Source organism: Gymnoscopelus braueri (assembly GCF_963280865.1).
Source record: "Gymnoscopelus braueri genome assembly, chromosome: 6".
Taxonomy (NCBI): Eukaryota; Metazoa; Chordata; class Actinopteri; order Myctophiformes; family Myctophidae; genus Gymnoscopelus; species Gymnoscopelus braueri.
Window position 1 is genome coordinate 21,569,647 of NC_137607.1, and position 21,672 is coordinate 21,591,318.

The 21,672-nt window shown below is 43.3% G+C and overlaps 1 protein-coding gene across 3 annotated transcripts in view; it reads left to right on the forward strand.

Moving 5' to 3' along the window:
* The first annotated feature begins 295 nt into the window (after positions 1-295).
* Positions 296-21,672, forward strand: part of shdb (Src homology 2 domain containing transforming protein D, b) — a 32,021-nt gene continuing 10,644 nt past the window's right edge. For all 3 annotated transcript variants that reach the window (XR_013933325.1, XM_080431151.1, XM_080431152.1), the window contains exons 1-4: positions 296-472; positions 1,211-1,598; positions 3,894-4,044; positions 13,929-14,162. Coding sequence is in view for 2 of the 3 variants with exons in the window: in XM_080431151.1 (XP_080287277.1) it covers positions 1,266-1,598; positions 3,894-4,044; positions 13,929-14,162 (718 nt within the window). In the remaining variant the exon portion in view is untranslated. The remainder of the gene's footprint in view (positions 473-1,210; positions 1,599-3,893; positions 4,045-13,928; positions 14,163-21,672) is intronic.

Sequence of the window (21,672 nt, forward strand, 5' to 3'; positions counted from 1 at the left end):
ATCCTCAGTAAATAAATACAAAATACAGGAATACAAGAACCGCTGGGGGCGAGCGTATTTTGGGGCGAGTTTTCCGGTTACCGCTGCACTCACCTCCACTGATGTGCTGATGTTTCAGTGAATGAACAGTCGGCCGACTGTAAAAGGGGAGGCTGCTCCATTGGGAATCAAGCGCCTCCCCTTTAATCGCGTGGCTGGCTGGGTTTCTCTCTCGTATCGTAGCTGTGAGTGAGTTCAGTTGCTCTCACTTCTGCACATCAGTTGTTCGTTCCCTTCCCTGGCGGAACTCCTTTCTGTTTCAGTGTAAAGATCTGTAGAAGATCTGTTGTTTTCTCTCTATCTTTCTGCCAGAAACAGACAATTCAAATTGAAGGGTTTCTTAGTTTTCTGTGCTTTTCTTTTGCCATCAACATGAAGGAACGCGGAATAAAGCGCACGAATCCAAAGTGTCTGAAGTAGCCTACTGAATCAGGTTAGTGACAGACAGTGGTACCAGATTCATAGCAGCGCAACATTAGTGGGATTTAAATGTGGGTCTTGTTGGTTTTTATGAGCTCTATAACAACTTACAATTCGGTTAGCTTTGCTTTCACTCTACTTCTTTTTTTTTGCTTGTCAATTTATATATTTTTCTTATCAATTACTTACTGCAGTTGAGGCAAAACAAATGATAATGATATAGTATAGTTTATATTGAGTAAAACCTGCCAGCTGTTTTGATTGATACGCATTTTAAGGTCGCTTTTGTTTTACTACGTGGGCGTGTGTTGTAATTGTAGCACTTGCATGGGTTAAAGTCCAACCGTTAGAATGTTATTGCTCCAGAGTCAAAGACCAAGCCCAGCTGTTGAGTGTCTCCTGTTGTGGGTCCATAAGGTGATGTGGAATGTGTGCCTGTGGATCAGGATCATTGTCTTGCACAAAGATTCGAAAAGACCAGTGGATATGATAAAAGAATGACATAAAATATTTAACAATTGCCTACATTTTAATTATTTAACTTGTTGTGATATAACTGTACTGGCCAACACAGACACACACACACACACACACACACACACACACACACACACACACACACACACACACACACACACACACACACACACACACACTGTGCTAATCTAATACATTTAATTACCTTTCTCAGACAATCTAGGAATCATCAGACACGATGTCAAGCAACTAACCTCCTTGTCTCTATCTGCAGCCTCTCTTGACCTTCATCGTGCTGCCCCTATCATTGTCCTGGAAGTTCTGCTGCCATGGCCAAGTGGCTGAAAGACTACCTGAGCTTTGGCAGCAGGAGGGTGCCTCCTCAGCCACCCACACCGGACTACACCGAGAGTGAAATCCTCAAAGCGTACCGGCTTCAGAAGAACCTGGACTTCGAAGACCCTTACGAGGACTCCGAGAGCCGGTCCCGGAGCGAGTCGGGGACCACCGATTCCTCCACGCCGGCTTTCGGGTCTCCGCTGAAATCGTCAAGTTTGGATATGAAGTCGCCAAAACACAGACTGATCAAGGTGGACTCTCAGGAACTGGGGCGCACCAAGATCCTCCTCAGTGCTATCTCCCTAGAGGACCACCAGGAGCCTGTAAGAGTCTTCCTGCCCTCGTCTTTGTTTATGTCTTTGCATAATGTGCGGGCTAAGGAAAGTTGAAGACAGAATTTTTTTATTAGTGTGTTTAAAATAAAAGTTCATATGGATAATATCTGGAGGGGGTAAATGTTAGAACTTGGTGTGGCCCTTATGGCCTTCAGTGGAGGAGAACGGAGAGAATTAGTGGAAAAGGACAAACGCCAACCCACCTCCTCTCCATCACTAAGACAACTTTATTGATTAGACTCCTTAAGCAAGTGACTGGTGACGTGTGTCACGAATACGCACTGTGTCCATAAATCACATTAGGTCAGAAGCGCCACATAAATTGGCCGTCCTGGCTGCTTAATGGAAGAAAGTGTTATTGATGGCTTGAACGGACCAATATGTCGGGAGGGGCCCACACAGTCCCCTGAGTTTTAGTCCTCCCATAAATAATAAACGGGATTTGGTTTAGCAAGCTGAGAGAAACGCCTCATCTGAACACATAGGGTGTGGGGCCATATAGTGTATCATGGTCATATGTCAGGTGCCGTGCGTGGGCGTAATTTATGTCACGGTGTTATTGGTGTCATCGGGACTGCTGCCTCATCTTGGATATATACTGGTTGTGTGGGCAGCTAGAACACAAGCACAGCTGCTGGGAGAGAACTGTGTGGAGTGAAAAAAGAAAAATGAGTGAGAGGGAGGGAAAGAGTGGCAGAGAGATACTGTACCTACAAGAGACAAAGACATAGATAGAGCCTCGCCATGTGTTTTTTTTTCTAGGGATTTGTCTTTCTATTCATTCAACCCACATGCTGAGTACGTTAAGCAGCATATTCCAGGGTTTTACTACTTTCAGTGCTGCTGTTAAATCCATGACTCTGCCTGCCTTTTGGAAAATGCTACAAGTGCAAAAGTGTGTCTGAAGTGCGTCGGAGATGTGGTCTCCAGTTGTGTCGATAACCTCCTGTCTCTGCTCCGTCCTAGTGCTGCTGCCCCTCATTAATTTCCCAGGGTCTGTGGGAACATCCATGCTCTAATTAACATTGCAGATTCCCTTGCATCGATAACCTGTTACAGAATCCACGTGGGATTGGGATGTGATTTTGTGAGGGTGTGTGCATGTCTAGCAGGAGTTTGGCGGCTTTGGCCAATACTCCAGTCCTCGCTCAAGCGCTTGTCTGTGTCAGGGAGAGGGAGAAAGAGAGAGGACAATACAGACAGAGGGAGAGAGAACGGGTTAGTGGGCTCTGTGTGTGAGTGTGTGAGTGTGCGTGTGCATGAGCATGTGTGACCATATGGCTGCCTTTGTAGTTGATGCTGTGCCAGCTGACCACTGCCTTCCTCCTGTGCTTGTATGGAGGAACAAATGTTCTCAACCAACTCACCAACTCCTTCAGCCAGCAAAGCAGTCATTTTTCGGGCATGCATGGCGTTCAGTTCTCAGATGGGAGCAAATCATGTTGGGGATGGGGACTATATCATATATTGTAGGGGACATTTGAAATACATACAATAATATATAAAATATAAAATATTTTTCTCCGATTGCAGTGATGTGGTTCTCCAATGTTAGCCTGATGTTTTCCTGCCTGTTGTTTGGTGAATAGCAATCAATTAAAAAAGAGCAGAGCCCATAATAAAAGTTCAATGTACAATGTCATGTATATATGTATACTATTATAATCTCTAACCACTCACTAATTAGTTATGGGGCTTTTGTGTGTTTGTATGTTAGAATGGCAATGTTCCATTTTGTCACAGATACACCAGAAATGGAATTGCCCCATTCATCTTTAATCCATTCAATCCGAGAACGTATCTGTGTCATTTTAGATTTTAGCTGGAACCATTATTTTATACTTTGGCTATTCAAAAACAGCAGATAATATACAAGCTCATAGTGCGGACTCTGTGCCGCGCTATGAGCTTATAGATCTGCTATTTTGTTTTGTGCAAATCTTTGAATATATAGTTTTTAAAGTGAACATTTGTAACTGAATTCTTTGCTTCTGGGGGTCCTTGACATGAAAGAATTTGAGCACCACTGATATAGCAACATTAGGGTTTTCAGAAACCTGTTAGGATTTAGAAGACCTTTTGTAGATGCGTTCCCGGCTTGAATGGGTTAAACATCCAGGCTGTAGAAGATAATTGAAGTAGTTTATTCTAAAATGAGAAATTATTCACATTGTAAAAAAAACACCATGGGTTATCCCATCTACATGTTGGATGAGATAAGGTGTATTTTTTTAGATAATGCAATTTATGTGTTTTGTACCAAATTTGGCTTGTGTCCCTTAGGTTGTTCCATCTGCACCGTTGGCCAGGGACACTGATTACTCGGACCCATTTGATGCTCGACTGGATCCCCGAGCAGAACCGGACCTTGGACACGTTCCCTGTGAGCACAATAGCTACATGGAACCTTATGAGGCTCAGCGTGTCATAACAGGTAATGGTCTCTGGTTTATTGGTTCTCTCTTTAATGGTTTATTTGTACATCTTTAACCTTGTCTAATAGGCCCCTTTGGAAATAAAAAAGGCCATTGGCCAGCTTAATGGTTTGTCCCTGCATTCTTAATTCATTCACTTTGACGACCATTCGTTTAAATAATTTGATGTGTAATTTCATCCATTGAATGCAAAATGAATCAAATCAAATTGAAATGAAGACTGGTAGACGATATCAATAGTGGGTTAGGGTAAGGATAACCACACACACCATTTCTCCATCTTGACAATGTGTTACGTTTGGGCATTCAAGGCTTCATCAGGGTGTGTAGACTATATTGGTGTCACACAAGAATATTCTTGAAAACAGTCGTATTTCAGTGTAAGTTATAAGACTGATGCCTCTTCAGATGTTACACCTATGTTTCAGTGTGCTTTGAAACCATACTATAGGTCAAACAGGTTTTAAAGGTTTACATTAATCAGTTCTGCAACTGCTTCAGCTCCAGATCCACCAAATCACATAAAAGTATTGTCAAAGAAAAGAAATGTAAGTGTATTCATGCATTCAATGCTGTTTGTAGAGTTATTCAATAATTCCTCATTATGACTCCCTTCATTATCATTAGCCCCTCTTATTTTACTAGCCTACTATTCATTTATACTGAAATATTTCCGTATCATCATAAATCATTATTCTGATTGTCCTGATCAGAATCAACACTTTTGTTGTAATAGTGCAGCCTGGTCTACAGGTCACTTTAGTGGGCTTTTAGTTGTTTACAGAAAATTCCAAGACTTTAAAATGCATTTCACTTACTTACAAGTATTGTCAGCCTTGCCAAAACAATACTGTATAATGGTGTATATCTCTTATTCAAAAAGTCATTTTTGTCCAAAAATCTGTTAAAAGAAGTCTTAGAGCCGTAGGCTACTGTTGTAATCAATCAATCAATGTAATCAGGGCATTTATGAAGCGAGAGCGAAATAGTACTGTATTTTGACCTCCATCCCCACACATGCTCATTTCCATGTTTCACATTCTGAAAGCTCCGACTGTTATGTTCATGATTCCCTGTAAGTAGATGAAAGCCTTTTTCAGTCTCTGACTTTTTGTAGGTTATGTTGATAAGAAAAAATAATATAACTCCGACCTATCCTTTCAGCCTAATTAAAGTGGCACAATGGTGTGCGGATTTGACGGATTTGTAAGCTTTAGACGTTAGTCTCACAGCTCTGCCCTTTAGGAATGTCTCTATCCAGCATCCCCTCTCACCCCCTTCTTCCCATGTCATTGTCTCCGATCCTCTAGCTCAGACCCATCCATTTCCATTTGTCATTTCTGTTATAACATCTCTATCTCCCCTCTGCACCGCCCCCGTCCCAGTCCCCCCGTCTGTCCCAGTCATGTAGTGGAAATCCCCCCCCCCCTCCTCCTCTCACCATTTACTCTCCATCTCGAGAACTCCTGCCTGCCCCGAGGGAGTCTAGACAGCCCATATAATCGGCCTCTCTGGGACAAGTGTTGCCCTGCCCCGTTGTCAGTGCTGTTGCCTTCATTATGGTCAAACTAAGTTAACAGGCACAGGCTGAACTGAAGGTTGGATCGGCACATCGACAGTAGTCTCCGAAACCCCCAGCTTCCATGTTTTCACAGCAGTGATAACTGACCTTTTGTCACATCTCTTTGAAAGACAAGGCTTTGAAGGTAGACGGGTCACTCTAGATATGTCTGTCTGTCTCTCTGTCTGTTTGTCTGTGCTTGTCTGTCTGTTTTTGCTGTGGAATGGCGAACCTAGAGTTGGCTTTGCAGTGGTAATGAATCCTTAAAAAAAAACTGTTGAAACATTCGCGCTGACTCCCTGCTTCTAAAATCGCTGTGTGACTGTGATTGTTATGTTTGGTTAATGTAGATTGAAAGCGTGGCTGAAGTTCTGTTTCCTTGTGCCGCAACTGTGATCTGAATTCGGAAATAGAACCGCCCCCATGCACACAGACACACACACACACACACACACACACACACACACACACACACACACACGCACACAGTCTGTCAACTCCGTCTCCCTGTTTTCCTCCATCAGGTTTCCCATCCATTTGTCAGCTGCTGTCTGTCTAGTTTCATTTCTCTTCCTTCATCTGTTCCACCTCCTCGTTGTCGTTGACACTGTGGGCTCCCCAGCGCAGGTAGAGCAGCGTTCAGCCACACTGCTTCTCTGTCTCCATGACTTACCATCAAACGCTGACAGCACCCCCACCACCATACCCTACCACCACCTCCCACCTCCCACCTCCCACCTCCCGCATCTCTTCCCTTGTCCTGTTCTCTCATTACTCCTCCCCTCTGTCCTCTCCTATCCCTCATTCCTTACCTCCTCCTCCCTCATTATCCGCTACCTGTTTCCGACTCTCTCCTCCTCCTCTTTCCACCGTTTTTTTCCCCCTCTTCCACAGCTCCTCCTCCTCCCCCCTTTCTCCTTTTTACCCCCCCTCCCACCCCTCCTTCCATAACCCCGGGGCCTTTCCTCCAGGGCTTCCTCTCAGTCTCCATGGTGACAACAGTGCCATCCAATAGCGTCTGAAGGTTAAAGTTTGGCTCTGCCTCTCACCGTTGAACCCTCCCATTTTGCATTAGCGCTCTTTCCCTCTCACATGAGTGCACCTCCTCAGCAGGGCTGCTGCAGGCTGTGGACAAAAAAACATGCCTACTATTTCATTTTCTTCCCCTCCTTTCTTCTGATATTCAATATGTCCCATGTTCGCTTTTTTAAAAAGGGTGCGTTTTGGAAACTCACCCACTTCAAAATGTTTTACTTATTGCTCCCGCTGCAGCTGCTTGGCTCCCAGCTTTCGACGCGCCTGTTGTTTTCAGAAACATGATCTGAATCTTATCTACAGGCTCGTGTCAATAATTTGTGAGCTTCTTATCTGAAGGTCGCAATTGACTCCACAGAATAGACTCTGTTGGAATCCATGTCTCGTTTTGGTACGCCCTGAGAAGGTGTTAACGAGGGAATTGCGAATGCCCTTGTGAGCTGTGCTAGATCGCTGCTGTGATCAATCAATCAGTTAATCAAGCGTTTCTATTTGTATAGCACCTTTTTGTGCATAATTGCAATGCAAGGGGTTTAACAATACAATGAAAATACAACAATAAAGTGAAAAGTAATCGTGAGGAAGGAAATGATAATACCTATAGTATAGGAAATAAGAGATCATGGACAGAACAGAGACCAGTGTAGCACAGTAGTAGACGAGTGTAAAAATAATAAAATATTTAAATAAAATGGCTAAAGTAATAATAAAATATTTAAATAAAATGGCTAAAGTAAAAAGGTATGTCCTAATACCTGATGATTTATAATAGATTTTACAGGTGTTTGCAGAGTGCTCCCCTGGCAGGCCATTCAGAGGCGAGGACCATAACTAAATACTGCCTCTCTGTAGTTCTTTGTCCTCGCCCAGGGAACAAATAAAAGGACAGTGCCAGAAGACCTGAGTGATCTAAAGGGAGGGAGCGGAGCATACATTAAATGTCTTTATTAAGGCACTAGTGTCCATTGAGTGATCTATTCTAAAATGACAGGCAACCAATGAAGGGACTTCAGGCCAGGTTGTGTGCTCTCCTCCTGGTCTTGGTCAGTAGGCTACACGTACTGCTGCATTCTGAATGATATGTAGCTTATTTATAGCTTTCTTAGGTAGACCAGAATGAAGTGGATTTTTTATTTTATTTTAATGTTTAAAATTATTTAGAATTTCAGATTTCTTTTTCAGACTTTTGAAATAATAATGAAAAACATTCGTAAAAATGGTCCTGTGACCCAAAAATATGTCATTTATGTAGTTTATGAGTCGTTGTCAGGCGGAAGACTGACTGTAAATTTCTACTTCAGTTTGTGCCACTTGGCACTACCTTCATATCAGCTCTGACTTACCGTCTTCTAACGTCAGACTCTCAGCCACTCCTCCCCAGGAGCTCTCTTGCCTCAGGATCAGTTATCACCTTCTCCATCACCTTCTTTTCCGTGCCCATAGAACCCTGAGGTGTGGTCGCTGTCAATGATCACACAAAGAGGTATGATGACGTACATGCAGTCTCTTCTGAGTGCTTGGCACGTCAGGCAGTTGGTGTTGTTACCCCACACTCTATTCTGGTGCTTCCACACCCTGCATGCACAATCTCAGTGCGTGCAATACACGGTTTTGCTGTGAAGATGCCCACCTTATAAATTAGATGAACGAAGACGCTTAGTTGGTAATGGTCCCTCTGTCTCATCATCGAACAGAGCCTCATGAGTTTGCATTTCTTGATTTTTGACCCGAACTCTGAGCAATGTCTCTTTCTTGGGTTTTGCACTGTCTGGCTTTTTCAAGCTTGTCTGAAGATGAGATTGAGATAATTACAACATTGCTGATGCATGTCGTCACTCCATGGCCCATTTTGCCATGGTGGTGTTGTAAACATTACCAAATTTTGTCGAGTCCTGACCGGTTTTTGTTTGTAAACTCTCTTATTTATCTTGGCCGAGTATCAGGGGACTTACAAAGGCTTGCCACCTTTTAGTAGCTTGCATTCATAAGCCATTTTGTTTTATCCTTGATGCAGCATTCATTAGGGGTTCAAGCATGAAGGGCTGTTTTTGTGCTTATTTTTCTCCTGCTGTGGTTTTGCACATTTCCATAAGATGGTAATACTAGAGAGTAGAGACATTACATTTTCTCCAATGATTGGAAGTTGAGCACAATAGAAATATGACCCTGGCATGATGAGGGCCCTATAATTAAAGGTCAGTTTTGGGGTCTCTGTCCTAGCTCCTCTATCCTCACTCGAACCGGAAGTACAAGTCGGTCCGCTATTTCGCAGACCATGCCAAGTCATTTATTCCTGCTCCAAGGAGCTAGGAATTAGAACTAGGAGGCATTACTGAGGAGCTACGAGGAGCTATTATCTTTGATTCCACCCCTACAGCTGGCAATGTTATGTTACGTGTGTGCATGTGTGCACACACTGTAACTATAACTATATAGTTCACCATCGTCTTTGTTATAGTTGTGGTGTGGACTCTGGCATCCACTGGAGTTAGAGTAGTTATAGCGCTTGCTGTGAACGGCCCTTTAGGCTGTCCTTGAGTATGTGTGTGGGGATGGCTGATTTACACCGTGCATCGATTAGCTTGATGCAAAACAGGTGTGTCACACCCAGCCTAGCGTCTTAAATAGTTTGACTCAGGCCAGGTGTGTCCTGCTTAAATCAGCCATCATCCACTATATTCACCTGTTTCCTAGGCTGTGTGTTTTCCACTTCCTGTCGATTTCATTGGATATCATTGGTCATCTGACCAGTTTCATTGGATTTCATTGGATCAAATCGACAGGAAGTGGAAAACACACGGCCTAGGAAACAGGTGATAGCAAAACAACATCAGTTATACATTGTTTAACCTAGAGTCACAAAAAACATGTATTATAAGGTAATGTAGGACAAAACCTATGAAATATAATTTCCAACATAGCTGACAGTAGCCATTTCGGATTTGGTTCCCTTCTAGATTTAGGCCATATTTTCACAAGGGGCATTAGGGCTATATTTATTATTTTGACTTCATAGATGACAAATATACTGAGAAATGAACTTCCGCTCTCCACGGCCATGGAAGTGCTGGAGAAGTGTGAGGACGATTCCTCACAGATCTCATTTCTCTCAACAACAAAGTGGACGAAAAACAACTGTCCAAAACAAATGCACCTTGGCAACCAATAATTGGAGTAGAGAGGGACTTCTAAAAAACTTTGTGGTCATTGTCATGGGGAGATTCTAACAAGACTAGCCTCAGCTGTGAGCTACCAAAATACAGGCAGCTCATATAATGTGCTCCACCAGAGCGAGGCCACTCAACCTGTTGTTAAACTACAATCAAGACAGCCAATTTCTCTGCTCCCTACGCAACCCAACTGCACGTGCGCACACACACACGCACACACACACGCACGCACGCACGCACGCACGCACACACACACACACACACACACACACACACTCCACATTGTGGAGATCATCTGTCTTGCACCCATCTGCACTGTCCCTATCTTTCTATTGTATACTGCCTGTACTACCTTCCGACATAAACTTAACTAACATTAACTAAGCTAGCAAAGTCGTTTAGCTAGCAAACCCTTCATAAATGAGAATGTACCGTGAACATCATTACTTTGGGGTTTACTTACTATCGAATTTTACTTAACAGTACATTACCGTATTGGACAGAAAACTGAGTGTTATGGTATTTGTACAGTATATGCCAACATGTTTATTTCCAAAGGGTAATTTAATCAGCTTCTTTTGCAGGTAATTCCTATAAATCCCCACCAAAAAGTATAAAACATAGTTATGAGTAATTTGTACAGCTATACCTTTTGTAAGACTAATACTAAAACTGTTTGGAACATTTGTATTATAAAACTGACAAGGTACTGCATTACCATATTTAGCAGAAGCTGTCCTGAATTCAGCATAACTTCTGACACTGAATTACTGTATAATAGCATGAAGAACAGTGCAACAGAACCACATTACAATCTAGCTTGGTACAAATCTCTTGCACATGTAAATGTGAACTGCATGACAGTGGAATTGAAAGGGCAAAGCATTCTCACAGCCGTTGCGTCAAACGGGTGATGAGATGGGACAGATTTGACCATGCGGCAACCATCTGACGCAACGGGACTCCCTGTCGCGTCGCATGTTGATGAGGATGTGATGATTTATGATTCTCTGCATGCAACGTAAACAGCACTGAGGCAGAAGCGAACTTCGCACCACTCGGCACGGCCACTCACTCGCTTAATGGCTCGCTCGGGGGTGCCTCACAGGGTTTAATTCAGCTTCTGATGTTGCGCCTGCCTTGTTTTTTTTACATGTTTTTTGCAGGCGCGTCAACCTATTAGGATTCAGGAGTGTATGACGATTTTATTGGGTTGCCAAATGGCAGAGTTAACTCATTCACTGCCAGGCTTATTTCAAGCTAGTTGATCCATATGCCAAAGGCATTTTGGGTCAAACGGAGAATTTTTTTTCTCCGTTTACATTTTAACATTGAAGTGGATAGAGAATTAACTTTTTGAAAATCGTTTTCTCCTAGTTCCTTTGAGATTCAAAAGAAAATTTTTTTTTTTTTTTAGGAGACGTCAAAAGACGTCATTGGCACTAATGGCACACTGAAAACGGCCGTCAAAAGACGTCATTGGCACTATATGAGTTAATATCAAAATGTATAATCCTGAAGTGGAACGGTAGTTGGGAATAATGTTGCTTCCATAGACTGGTTGCTTCCTTATTTTGTGTTATGTTGAACAATGGAAATCCTGAAGTGGACTTTGTTTGTTGAAGGAACTGAACTGCATTGATAAACTGAGCTGAATTATTATGGAACTATTTAGGAACTATTTACTATGAACTATTTAGGAATCACAATTTCTAATTTTTTTTATTCATATAACCTTTGAAAATTGAACTGATGGTGTGGAATTTGTGTTGGAAAAGAACCAAGGATGAGGTGTTGTTTGAATGCATATTGTAACCATGTTTAACACAGACTTTTGACTGCTAAAAAAACAAAGAAAATATGATAGATCAACATTGTCAGGAACCCGGGTGTTTTAGGACCCATATGCAGGAAACTCAGAACTCTAAGTACACGCAGGAAACCAAGGAGGACAGTTTACGATGACTTTACTTAACGAAACGCAGTTAAACACAAGCACACACTGAAACCCGTAAGAGTGAAACAATAATACAACGAACCAGCACAGAGAGCAGTCACAGACGGTATTAAATAGTCTCTGGGGCTCGTAAGCCAACTAGGCACGGCTGAAGCTGAGTCCACTCTAGGCAATCAGAGTCCAAAGAGGAGAGGGGAGGGGCTGGGGAGCTCAGGAGGAAGACACACTGGGTAAGGGCAAGGGCAGAGGCAGGCAGTGCAGGGGCAGATTGTGACACATATGTTCAGTGAAAACTGGACAACAACATATTAATATGTGTTATTAAATGTTTTAGATGTGTGTGTATAATATTTTGAGTTTGGGTCCCGGGGAGATGGACACCAAATTTCTCTTTTAGGGTCTCGAGCTGAAAAGGTGCGGGAGCCACTGTTGTAGACAGTTAAACAGTCCTAAAAATGGTGGTGTGGATAGGTTCAAGTGAACAGCCGGAGGGCTTTAGTTGCATTAGCGGCTGTGTCCAGTCCACATATAGCATTTTTTGGAGCTGGCAGTGCTTTTCTGTCTTGCATTTCTATGGTAAAGACGCGCTGGAGCGCTGCTCTTCCTAGTGCCGAGTTATCGTGTCGTCCAGCATTTTTTTGCGTGGCACTCTGGGCGCTTCAAGCAGAAAATAGTTCCACTCTTTGGGAGAGGAGCGCTGCTAATCAATCACTTTCCTTTGCAGAGTTTTGGAGTGATTTGCCCACAATCACGCTCAGTGCATGTATAGCATTCTGGACATGATTATCCAAAGTGCTCCGTCACTCAAACAATGCTTTCTGTGTGTGGACACGGCCCTTTTACTTGACTCCTGAGCATTGTTTTGATCAATAATAGCAAAAACAGGTGTACAAAGCCCGGGGCTCGCTCACACACATTCTGTATGGTTTAGATCCAACATAATATTTCTTATCTTGTCTTTGAAAAATTCTGCCAACTCTTCACATTTGGATGTCGAGGTGTGATGAATAGCTTTTTGGAGGTGGATTTATGAGGCTGCCAGTAGTTGAGAAATACATTCTTGGGATTATTATGATTTTTAGAATTCGGCTTTGAGGAATGATTGATGTGTGATGTTGGAGAGCTGTGGGTGTTGAAGGGGGGGGTGATTTGAGTCTGTGTACTGCCTTGCTGCTCAGCGTCTAGCCCAAGGCCAATTTAAGCCCACACATATGAGCTGCCGAGCCTACGGCAAGCTGTGCAAACACAATTTGTCTCTCTACGCCAGTCCTAGTCAGGTCGACAATCAATAGGCATTTTGTTGTACGCGTCCCGTGGTACTGATCATTTCACTCTAGTTTAGTGGAACCTCGCCGCTTTCTGACAAGCATTTTGGATTCCCTGCGTGCGTGCTATTGCTTACAGATTCCTACGCCCCATGTGTCAGGCAGTACTTGGAATTCAAAGTGTATGTCTGCATGCTTACGAGCAGTGGTGGAAAGTAACTAAGTACATGTACTCAAGTACTGTACTTAAAGGGCTATTTCACTTTCAAAAAAACTTTTGGTCATTTTTTCATTTTCATTTATTTTATATAATTTTTTTATTGTATTTTATTTTTTTCATTTTCCCAAAAAAATATTAAAAATAAATGAAAAAAGTAATTGAAAAAACACGGCCCTCACGCATTAGGAGGGCAGGATGAGTCACCAGAACCAAGGACAGGTGTTTTTGATGAATCTAACATGGTTAAAATGAAGTTTGAAGTTACAATGGGTTTGTATAGGAAGGGGGCGTGTCTGATAAAATGAATATCAAATATCTAAATAATGAATCAAGCAACTTAAAAACTGTCTGGGGGGTTCACATAGGCCTGAGTAGATGATAAAATGACCAAAAGTTTTTTTGAAAGTGAAATACCCTTTAAGTACAAATTTGAGGATTTTTTTTTACTTTACTGGAGTATTTCAATTTCTCTATACTTTTACTTTTGGTACTTTAAGTATATTTTGATGCCAATACATTTGTACTTTTACTCAAGTAAACTTTTATTATCTGACTTTTACTTGTAATTTGAGTGCTTTTTCCACCACTGCTTATGAGCATATGATTGTGCATAATGCATGTCCATATACTTGTACACATGTTAATTGACGTACCTGTGTGGTCTTCACCTGACAGAGCTGCAGCGTGGCCCCGGAGGAGGAGGGTGGCCACGGGGGGAGGTCCAGCTGTATGACACCCCCTACGAGGACCAACGGAGCCGCGGGCCCGGGCGGGGGGGACACGGGTACGGCGAGGCCCAGGAGGAGGGCAAGGAGAGCAGCAGGCTGCCCCAGGACGACGAGAGGCCGGCCGACGAGTACGACCAGCCCTGGGAGTGGAAGAAGGACAACATCTCCAAAGCCTTTGCAGGTGACTTGAGGGAATAAGGGGGGTAAAGGGATTCTGGCTGGGGTGGTAAAGTGGGCATCCATTTGTCCAAAGCACTTGTAGTGTCCCAGGTTGATAAGCAGTCATCTGTCTGTCACACATCCGTTGTTGCCTCACCGTGTACAACCACCTGGGGTGGCTATTGATTTTCTTCACCTCACCGCACACTCACTCACAGCAACCTGAAGAATATATCTCTTTTTCTTTCTTTTTTATCAGAGATTTTAATATTATTGTATAAGCAATTTATTTCATAGTCATTGCTCTTAAACGCGTGAGTTACATGTGTTGACAACAGTTCCGTTTGCTAACTACGCATGTAAACTGCCACACACCACTAGAAGGGTGGATGGAGAGAGGCAGAGTAATACTCCATAAAGGACCACAGTAAAATCTTCAGTGTTAATGTATCAAGTTTATTACACAGAATGTAACTAATATATTTAGTTGCATTTAATTACATTTGTACGAGTTAACCCATTAAATCCGGGAACGGATCTACAAATGTCTTCTAAATCCTAACAGTTTTCTGAAAACAGTATGTTGCTATACCACTAATATCAGTGGTTCTCAAACTTTTTCATGTCAAGGAACCACCCTAAATGTATTTGGACGCGGACCCCCCCCCATCTAAAAATATTTTGTTCTAGGGACCCCCCCCCCTCCCCCAGAGGCAAAGATTTGAGTTACGAATGTTCGCTTTAAAAAAATATATATATTCAAAGACTTGCAAAGACACATTTTCATGATTTTTCAAAAATAAGCTCGCGCATGAGCTATGCTGTTTTTGAATAGCCAAAGTATAAAAGCTCAAATCTAAAATGACACAGATGTGTTCCCGGATTGAACGGGTTAAATGAACACCAGAGGATATATTTACAGTGAATAAAGAGAGGCCGGTGGAAGAGGGTGAGTGACGGGGGAAGCGTGGAGTAGATCAGAACACAGTACAGCAGGCCAAGCCGGCTTAATTGAGCTGCATCTCGCAGTCATGGAGGTCAAGGTGATGGGATAATAAATCAAGCTGCCTCGCAACATGCACGCTCACCTCCTTTTTTTCCCCCCGTGCTCTCCCTCATTTCCCCTCCTCCTGTCTCCACCCCCCCGCTCCTCCCCCTCTCTGTTAATTACATGCTTACATGTGCGTGACTGATCCAGTGCTAATAACATGGTCAGCAGAACGGCACACGACTACATACAACAGTAAATCTGGAGTGTTAATTATGAACCTCATGTGGGTTACTTCCATTTTTACATCCAGAGTTAACCCATTCAAATCGGGAACGCATCTGTGTGACCACTTAAACCATTATTTTATACTTTGGCTATTTCAAAAATAGCAGATATACAAGCTCATATGAAATTGTAGTTCTGCTATTTTTGAAAAATCTCAAACGTTTGTGCAAATATTTGAATATATATATTTTTTTTGACTCAACTCTTTGCTTCTGGGGGTCCCTGGAACAGCATATTTTGAGATGGGGGTCTTGACATTGAATAGTCTGAGAACCACTGATATAGAAACATACGTTTCTTTTTCAGAAAACTGTTTAGATTTAGAAGACATTTGTAGAATCGTATCTCAGGTCTTAATGGGTTAAATTAGCACTCTGGATTTTGCTATGAGGAAGCTTGCCTGAGTGCACAATAGCACACATATAAAACACACACCTTTTTCTCTTGTCCAATCACTTGCTGACCAAACAACGGAAGTAGTGCCATAACTCAAGTTGGGAAAAGCGAGATGATTTCAGCAGGACGTGCATGTGACTTAATCTAAAAGCCAAAGTCACCTCTCGCCTACTGAGCTCTCTCCCTCACTCTCTCTCTCTCTCTTTCTCTCTCTCCCCCCCATATTCATCTCTTGGTCTCTGTGCCAAAAATGCACTCTTGAAAATGAGCATGTACAGCAACCATTAGAGCAAGCAGCCGAGTGAAAACGTTCCTGTAACTTGGAGTCAACCCCCTCCCCCCTTGTTTTCTTTTCCACTTGGAGTCAGCAGTGTCTGTCAGTCAGTCAGTCAGTCTCTCTTGTCTGGACAGACCATAGCACTGTACATTGTAAACACACAAACACTGTTTTCCATTCTCACATTTAATCCATATTCCCCACCCCACTGAGCTCGGGATCTACGAGAGGGGGAGGGGGGAGAGAGAGAGAGATAGATGGAAAGAGGAATGGACAGTGAGAGAAGAAGCTTGCGAGAGCTAGATGAAGAGAGAGAGAGCATGCAAGAGCAAAATGGAGAGAGAGAGAGGGAGAGAGAGAGGGAGGGACATCCAAGGTTATGGTAGATTTGATGCTTGTGGACGCCCAGCACCTCAGAGGGGAGGGGCCTTGAGGAGAATTAATGGTTGGGGGTCTCTGGAGAGGCTGAGGGGAGGGTGGAGAGTCACGGCCATTTGTGGCAGGGTGCAATCAGTCACCTGGCGAAGCGACACAGGCGCACACACACACACACACACACACACACACACACACACACACACACACACACACACACACACACACACACACACACACACACACACACACACACACACACACACACACACACACACAGCTTCAGTGACTGGGCTGTCCCCATGGTTCTCCCTCCCTGCCGATATGACACACTCACGCAGATAACCCGCTGTAGGGGGCTCACCTCATCATCACCTCTACACACACACACACACACACACGTGCGCGCATGGATGAGCACACACGCACACACACACACACACACACACAAGGAAAATCACAAATGCCTTTCCACAGATGGTCTTTGCAGCATACGAGTCATTTAAATCAAGGCGGAGGCAAGAAAGTGCATGTGTTAATACAACTGAGGGGGTGTTTGCTGTTTGCCTTCATATGTGTGTGTGTGTGTGTGTGTGTGTGTCATGTGTGTCTGTTCATATTACATTTATCCTCTAGCGCTTTATGAACAAAATCTAAAAATAAACATTTTACAGCATCCAACCCTGCTGTATGGGGTATACAGTAATCAGCTTCTGTCCTTCCCCTGGGTGTACTGTATGTTATCAAATGATACTCAAGCCATGCGTTCAAGCCAAGGATTAGCAGTATTTCCTGTTGGACGTGCGTCGCGGTCAGTTGTGTTGACAGCGCAGACTAGGGAGCCTGGGGGGGGGGGGACAGTTAGTTAGTTGTGACAGCCTTCATTCAGTCCAACAGATTTAAATGTAAACACTAGGAAGCTGTCACCATGTCACCACTGTCCAGGTCTAATTACAGCCGTCATTGATTTGTTGGAAGTCAAGAGGCTTGGTACAGCAATGAATGAGTGGCACTGCAGCCGTTCATTAATGAGCTAATGAAATGCATCATCTCATTAACGCATTAAGACCTGAGGCCGATTCTACAAAATGTCTTCTAAATCCTAACAGCTTTCTGAGGTCAGTGGTTCTCAGACTATTTCATGTCAAGGAACTCCAAAATGATATGTATTTGGCCGCGGACCCCCATCTCAAAATGTGTTGTTCCAGGGACCACCAGAAGCAAAGATTTGAGTTAAAAGTGTTTGCTTTTAAAAATATATATATTCAAAGATTTGCACCAATTTTCACGATAAAAAAGCTCATAGCACGGCACTCTGTGCCGTGCTATGAGCATGAAGGATGACCATATAGTCCACCATGATGTCAGCAAAGTAGGTGCAGCTGATCAAATTGATAATAATTAGATTGTGTTAGATTTAGTGTTAGATTTAGGTGTGCTAATGTACACTGACATGACTATTGTCTGTGCTTGCACATTGGCACACCCATGACTCTGGGCACACCTACAGTAAATCTAATATAGACCCATTCATAATTGTATTCGCTGCATTGCTTACTTGCCCGTCGTGTTTTAACTCTCTCAGTGCCACGCCCCGACATATCCCGAGTTTTTCCCGAGTACCCTCAGTGCCAGCACGAGAAATCCCGAGTTTTTACTTTTGACTGTGGTCGCGCTATTCTGTATATTTTTCATGATCACTTTCGCTTCCTGACTACATCAGACTCACCCGGAGGCGGATGTAAAAAAAAAAATTCATTTCCGGGTCACGTTGTTTTTCTCCAGTGATTTTCGGCCAGAATAGGGAAAGTCACGTTTTTTCACACGGTATAAAAAGCGAACGGAGAGGTCCACGTCTACTCTCTTTGGTCTGGGTGACGATCAGTCATCGTAGTCGTGTATCGCATCGTAATTTAGCCCGATCAACGATTATCGAAAATGTCAACATCCGGTTCTGACCGGATATGACGTGAGCCTGTTTGGGAGGGGGCGAGTGAGCCAGCGAGATCATCAATGTGTCGATTTGTTGCTCTCTACTGGTAGAACTGTATTATGGGTTTAAAACCCCAATCAGATCATTTATTTGAATGAAAAATTACAAAATTACAAAATTTAAAAAAACGCAAATTCCTGGCAGTTTGGGAGTACTTTATGAAAATACTCTTGGCACTGAAAGAGTTAATATGCTCAAAACAAGCTACAAAATCAACGTAGGGTTTCTTGCCCCCTTAACTCTGTGATGGACTTGTGAGAGACAGTGATAGTCTCTGAAGGTTATAAAGACCAGGTAGACTCTGTGTCCAACAGGTCAAAGATGCAAATCACTGTATCATTGGGCTCAGTGACTCAGTGATCAGGCTGAGACAGGCTGAGACGGCGCTTCTCAAAGGAGGGTTTTGAATTGGAGGAGTAGGGCAGAGGCACTAGACGGAGGTGGGGGGGGGCAAGAGCAAGAGAGAGATCTCCGTGTCAGTGGTGCTGAACGATGCATGCAATAGGATATATGGATAATCTGATTATTAATAGGCGAGATAGTTACCTGAGGTAATGTCAGCTAGATACCAGCTAGAGTTAGCTGTTCATAACCCTCTCCATCCATTAATAACAAAACTTTCAAGGGTGAGTGAGAATGATTGCATCCCAGATGTCCGATGGATTTGTAATGGCTGTCAATGTGTCTATCGGGCTGACAGTGCTTAATTTTTCAGATTTCAGATTTTTAAAACAACGTATAGTTATCGTTCTAGTTATTGTGCTCAATGTGTGCTGGACTATAGTCCTTCTCACACCTTCCGAAGAATGCAGATTTAGCTATGCTAGCTCTGGTACAAAGACTGTGTGATACCCCTACACTAGGAAAGTAGTTGTTCAAGTACTTAACGTTTTGTGAGCCATTTTGAGCTTAAGCTGGACTACTTTGGCCTCAACTGGCAGCCATTTGAGCTCCCGAAAATGTCTCCTCCCAACATGATCATATTTCACTGCTGTTTTTTCTGCTACAGTATGACCTAAGTGCCTAGTTCCACCTTGATTCCAGGAGCCGCCTTTAGTCTGGGCTTAGATCCAAAGAAAATAGACTCTGTTTTGCCTAGGCGAAGAGGGAGCCTATTGTCAGACAGCCAATTGCTTAGAGACCTCCTCTACTAACGATCTTTGAAGCATTTTCACATCCTTATTTTGAGATGAGCATGGCTTGGTTGTCAAAACAAGAACATGCATCTCTCATATCGTTTATGGACAGTAAAAAATAGCAGTGGTCCTAAGATGCTTCCTAGCAGCACCCCACAGACCGTCGGCATGGCATCGGACAGGGAGGCACTGACCTCCACTTTCTGTTCTCTATCTGTCAGATATGAGGCAATCCACTTGACAGCTGCAGCGTTGAGTCCCAGGGCCCCCAACTCGTTAGGAGGTAGTAGACTGTAATTTACTGTGTCAAATGCCTTTTGTAGGTCAAATCAGACCATTCCACACAGTTTCCCTTCATCCATCTTGTTTCAAATAAAAAAAGGTTGTTAAAGGAGGCATGAGACTGTGAACTATTACTTCCTAGACCCAGATTGGAATTTGAATAGGAGATTTTCCTTGCCAGCATATTCCAATATCTTCTCATGCACCAGTGTAACACCTAAGACCTAAGATCTTAGCTGTTACACTCAAAATAGGTACTGGTCTGTAGTTCCCAGACTCAGTCAGACCTTTTGCTCATATTTGTGGGCTTAACCGAATAACCGTAGCATGTTTAGTGTCTCTTTGTACAATGCCTTGTTCCACAGAAAGAGTAATTAGATGGGCAATACAGAGACCTATTTCCTGTTCTCCATCTCTCAGAAACTCAGCAGAAATGATGTCTAGGCCAGTGGCTTTCGCTTTATTAAGCTTGGCCATTATTATTATTAGATTAATTTGCTTGTTTGTGAGTGTGTGTGTGTGTGTGTGTGCATGAATATGCATAGCATGTGTATGTGGGTGAACGTGCAAGTGAAGGAGTGAAAAACAAAATGCTTCCCATCAGTGTCATGTCACTGTTCTAAGCAGACCCTGGAGGCATCTAACTGGCCTCTCCATCAATTTACTGGCATGGCGGAAGGATTCTCATCTCGCTCTTTCTCTCTTTCCACTCCCACTCCATCCATCCATCCCTCTCTCTCTCTCTTTCCCTCGTTGTCGCCCTTTTTCTCCTCCTGTTCCTTTCTCTCTTTTCCCTTTTCCTTCTTCTGGAGAGTGAAGCGTTACTGACATTAATGAAAAGGCTTGTCCTCTGTGATTCCCTCTCTCTCTCGGTGACGAGAGCGAGCGAGAGGGGTAGAGATGGGGAGAGAGAGGTGATGGGAATAGGGAGAGAGGGCAGAGGAGGGGAAGGATAGAGGGAATGAAAGGAGAGATAATGCCCCACTCAAAGGGGGTGTGGGTAAAGGAGAGACGGAGATAAAGAGAGAGGGAGGGCGGGGGGGGTGCTGATGCAGCCACAAGGGAATAGGGATATTGAATCCCTGGAAAATGGATACAGCAAAAAAAGATAGGCAGGGTATATCGGACGCTTTTCATGTTCAAGCCAAAATAGAATACATGTATCTGCAGCAGCAAAGACAGGAATAAACGAGAGCAGAATCTTGAAATCTCTACAGGACCTGCATGCAAAAGTCATTTCACTGTGATCGTTGTGGCATGGTGCCTTATGTGGGACTTCTGTGTTAATGGAAATTACTTTTTATTTCACAATGGCGTGAGGTGTTAATTGTGTCATTATGGGGTCCATTTTGCCCAGTGGAAGTCCTTTGTGTGCGTCTGCTGAAAAGCAGATGTCGTCATAAATGGGCCCAATGAAGCTGTTTTATTGTCTTTGTTTGGTCTGCCTTTGTTTCAGACGCTGAAAAACAGCTCACAGAACTGGGAAGTCAGTTATACATCAATCAAGTTGATGTGTTCTTTCTGCAACAGGAATAGAAACGCCTATTTGTCATTCATTCTCCCTCTCAAATAATTGCCGGTAATCGCTGGCAGGTGGTAGAGGCGTCAGATATGTATGCGATTTAGCCAGACCACAAATGACTGAATTGCTCTCACCTATTTTGCCAATTGGCTTAAGATGGGAGCCAGAGACGTTTTTTGAAGACCATGGTTACAGTTCTTTTTCAATAGACGGTTTGAAGTGTGTCTCATTGTCTGTTTACAATATGTTGACGAACAAAGGAGGGAGCCACAGGT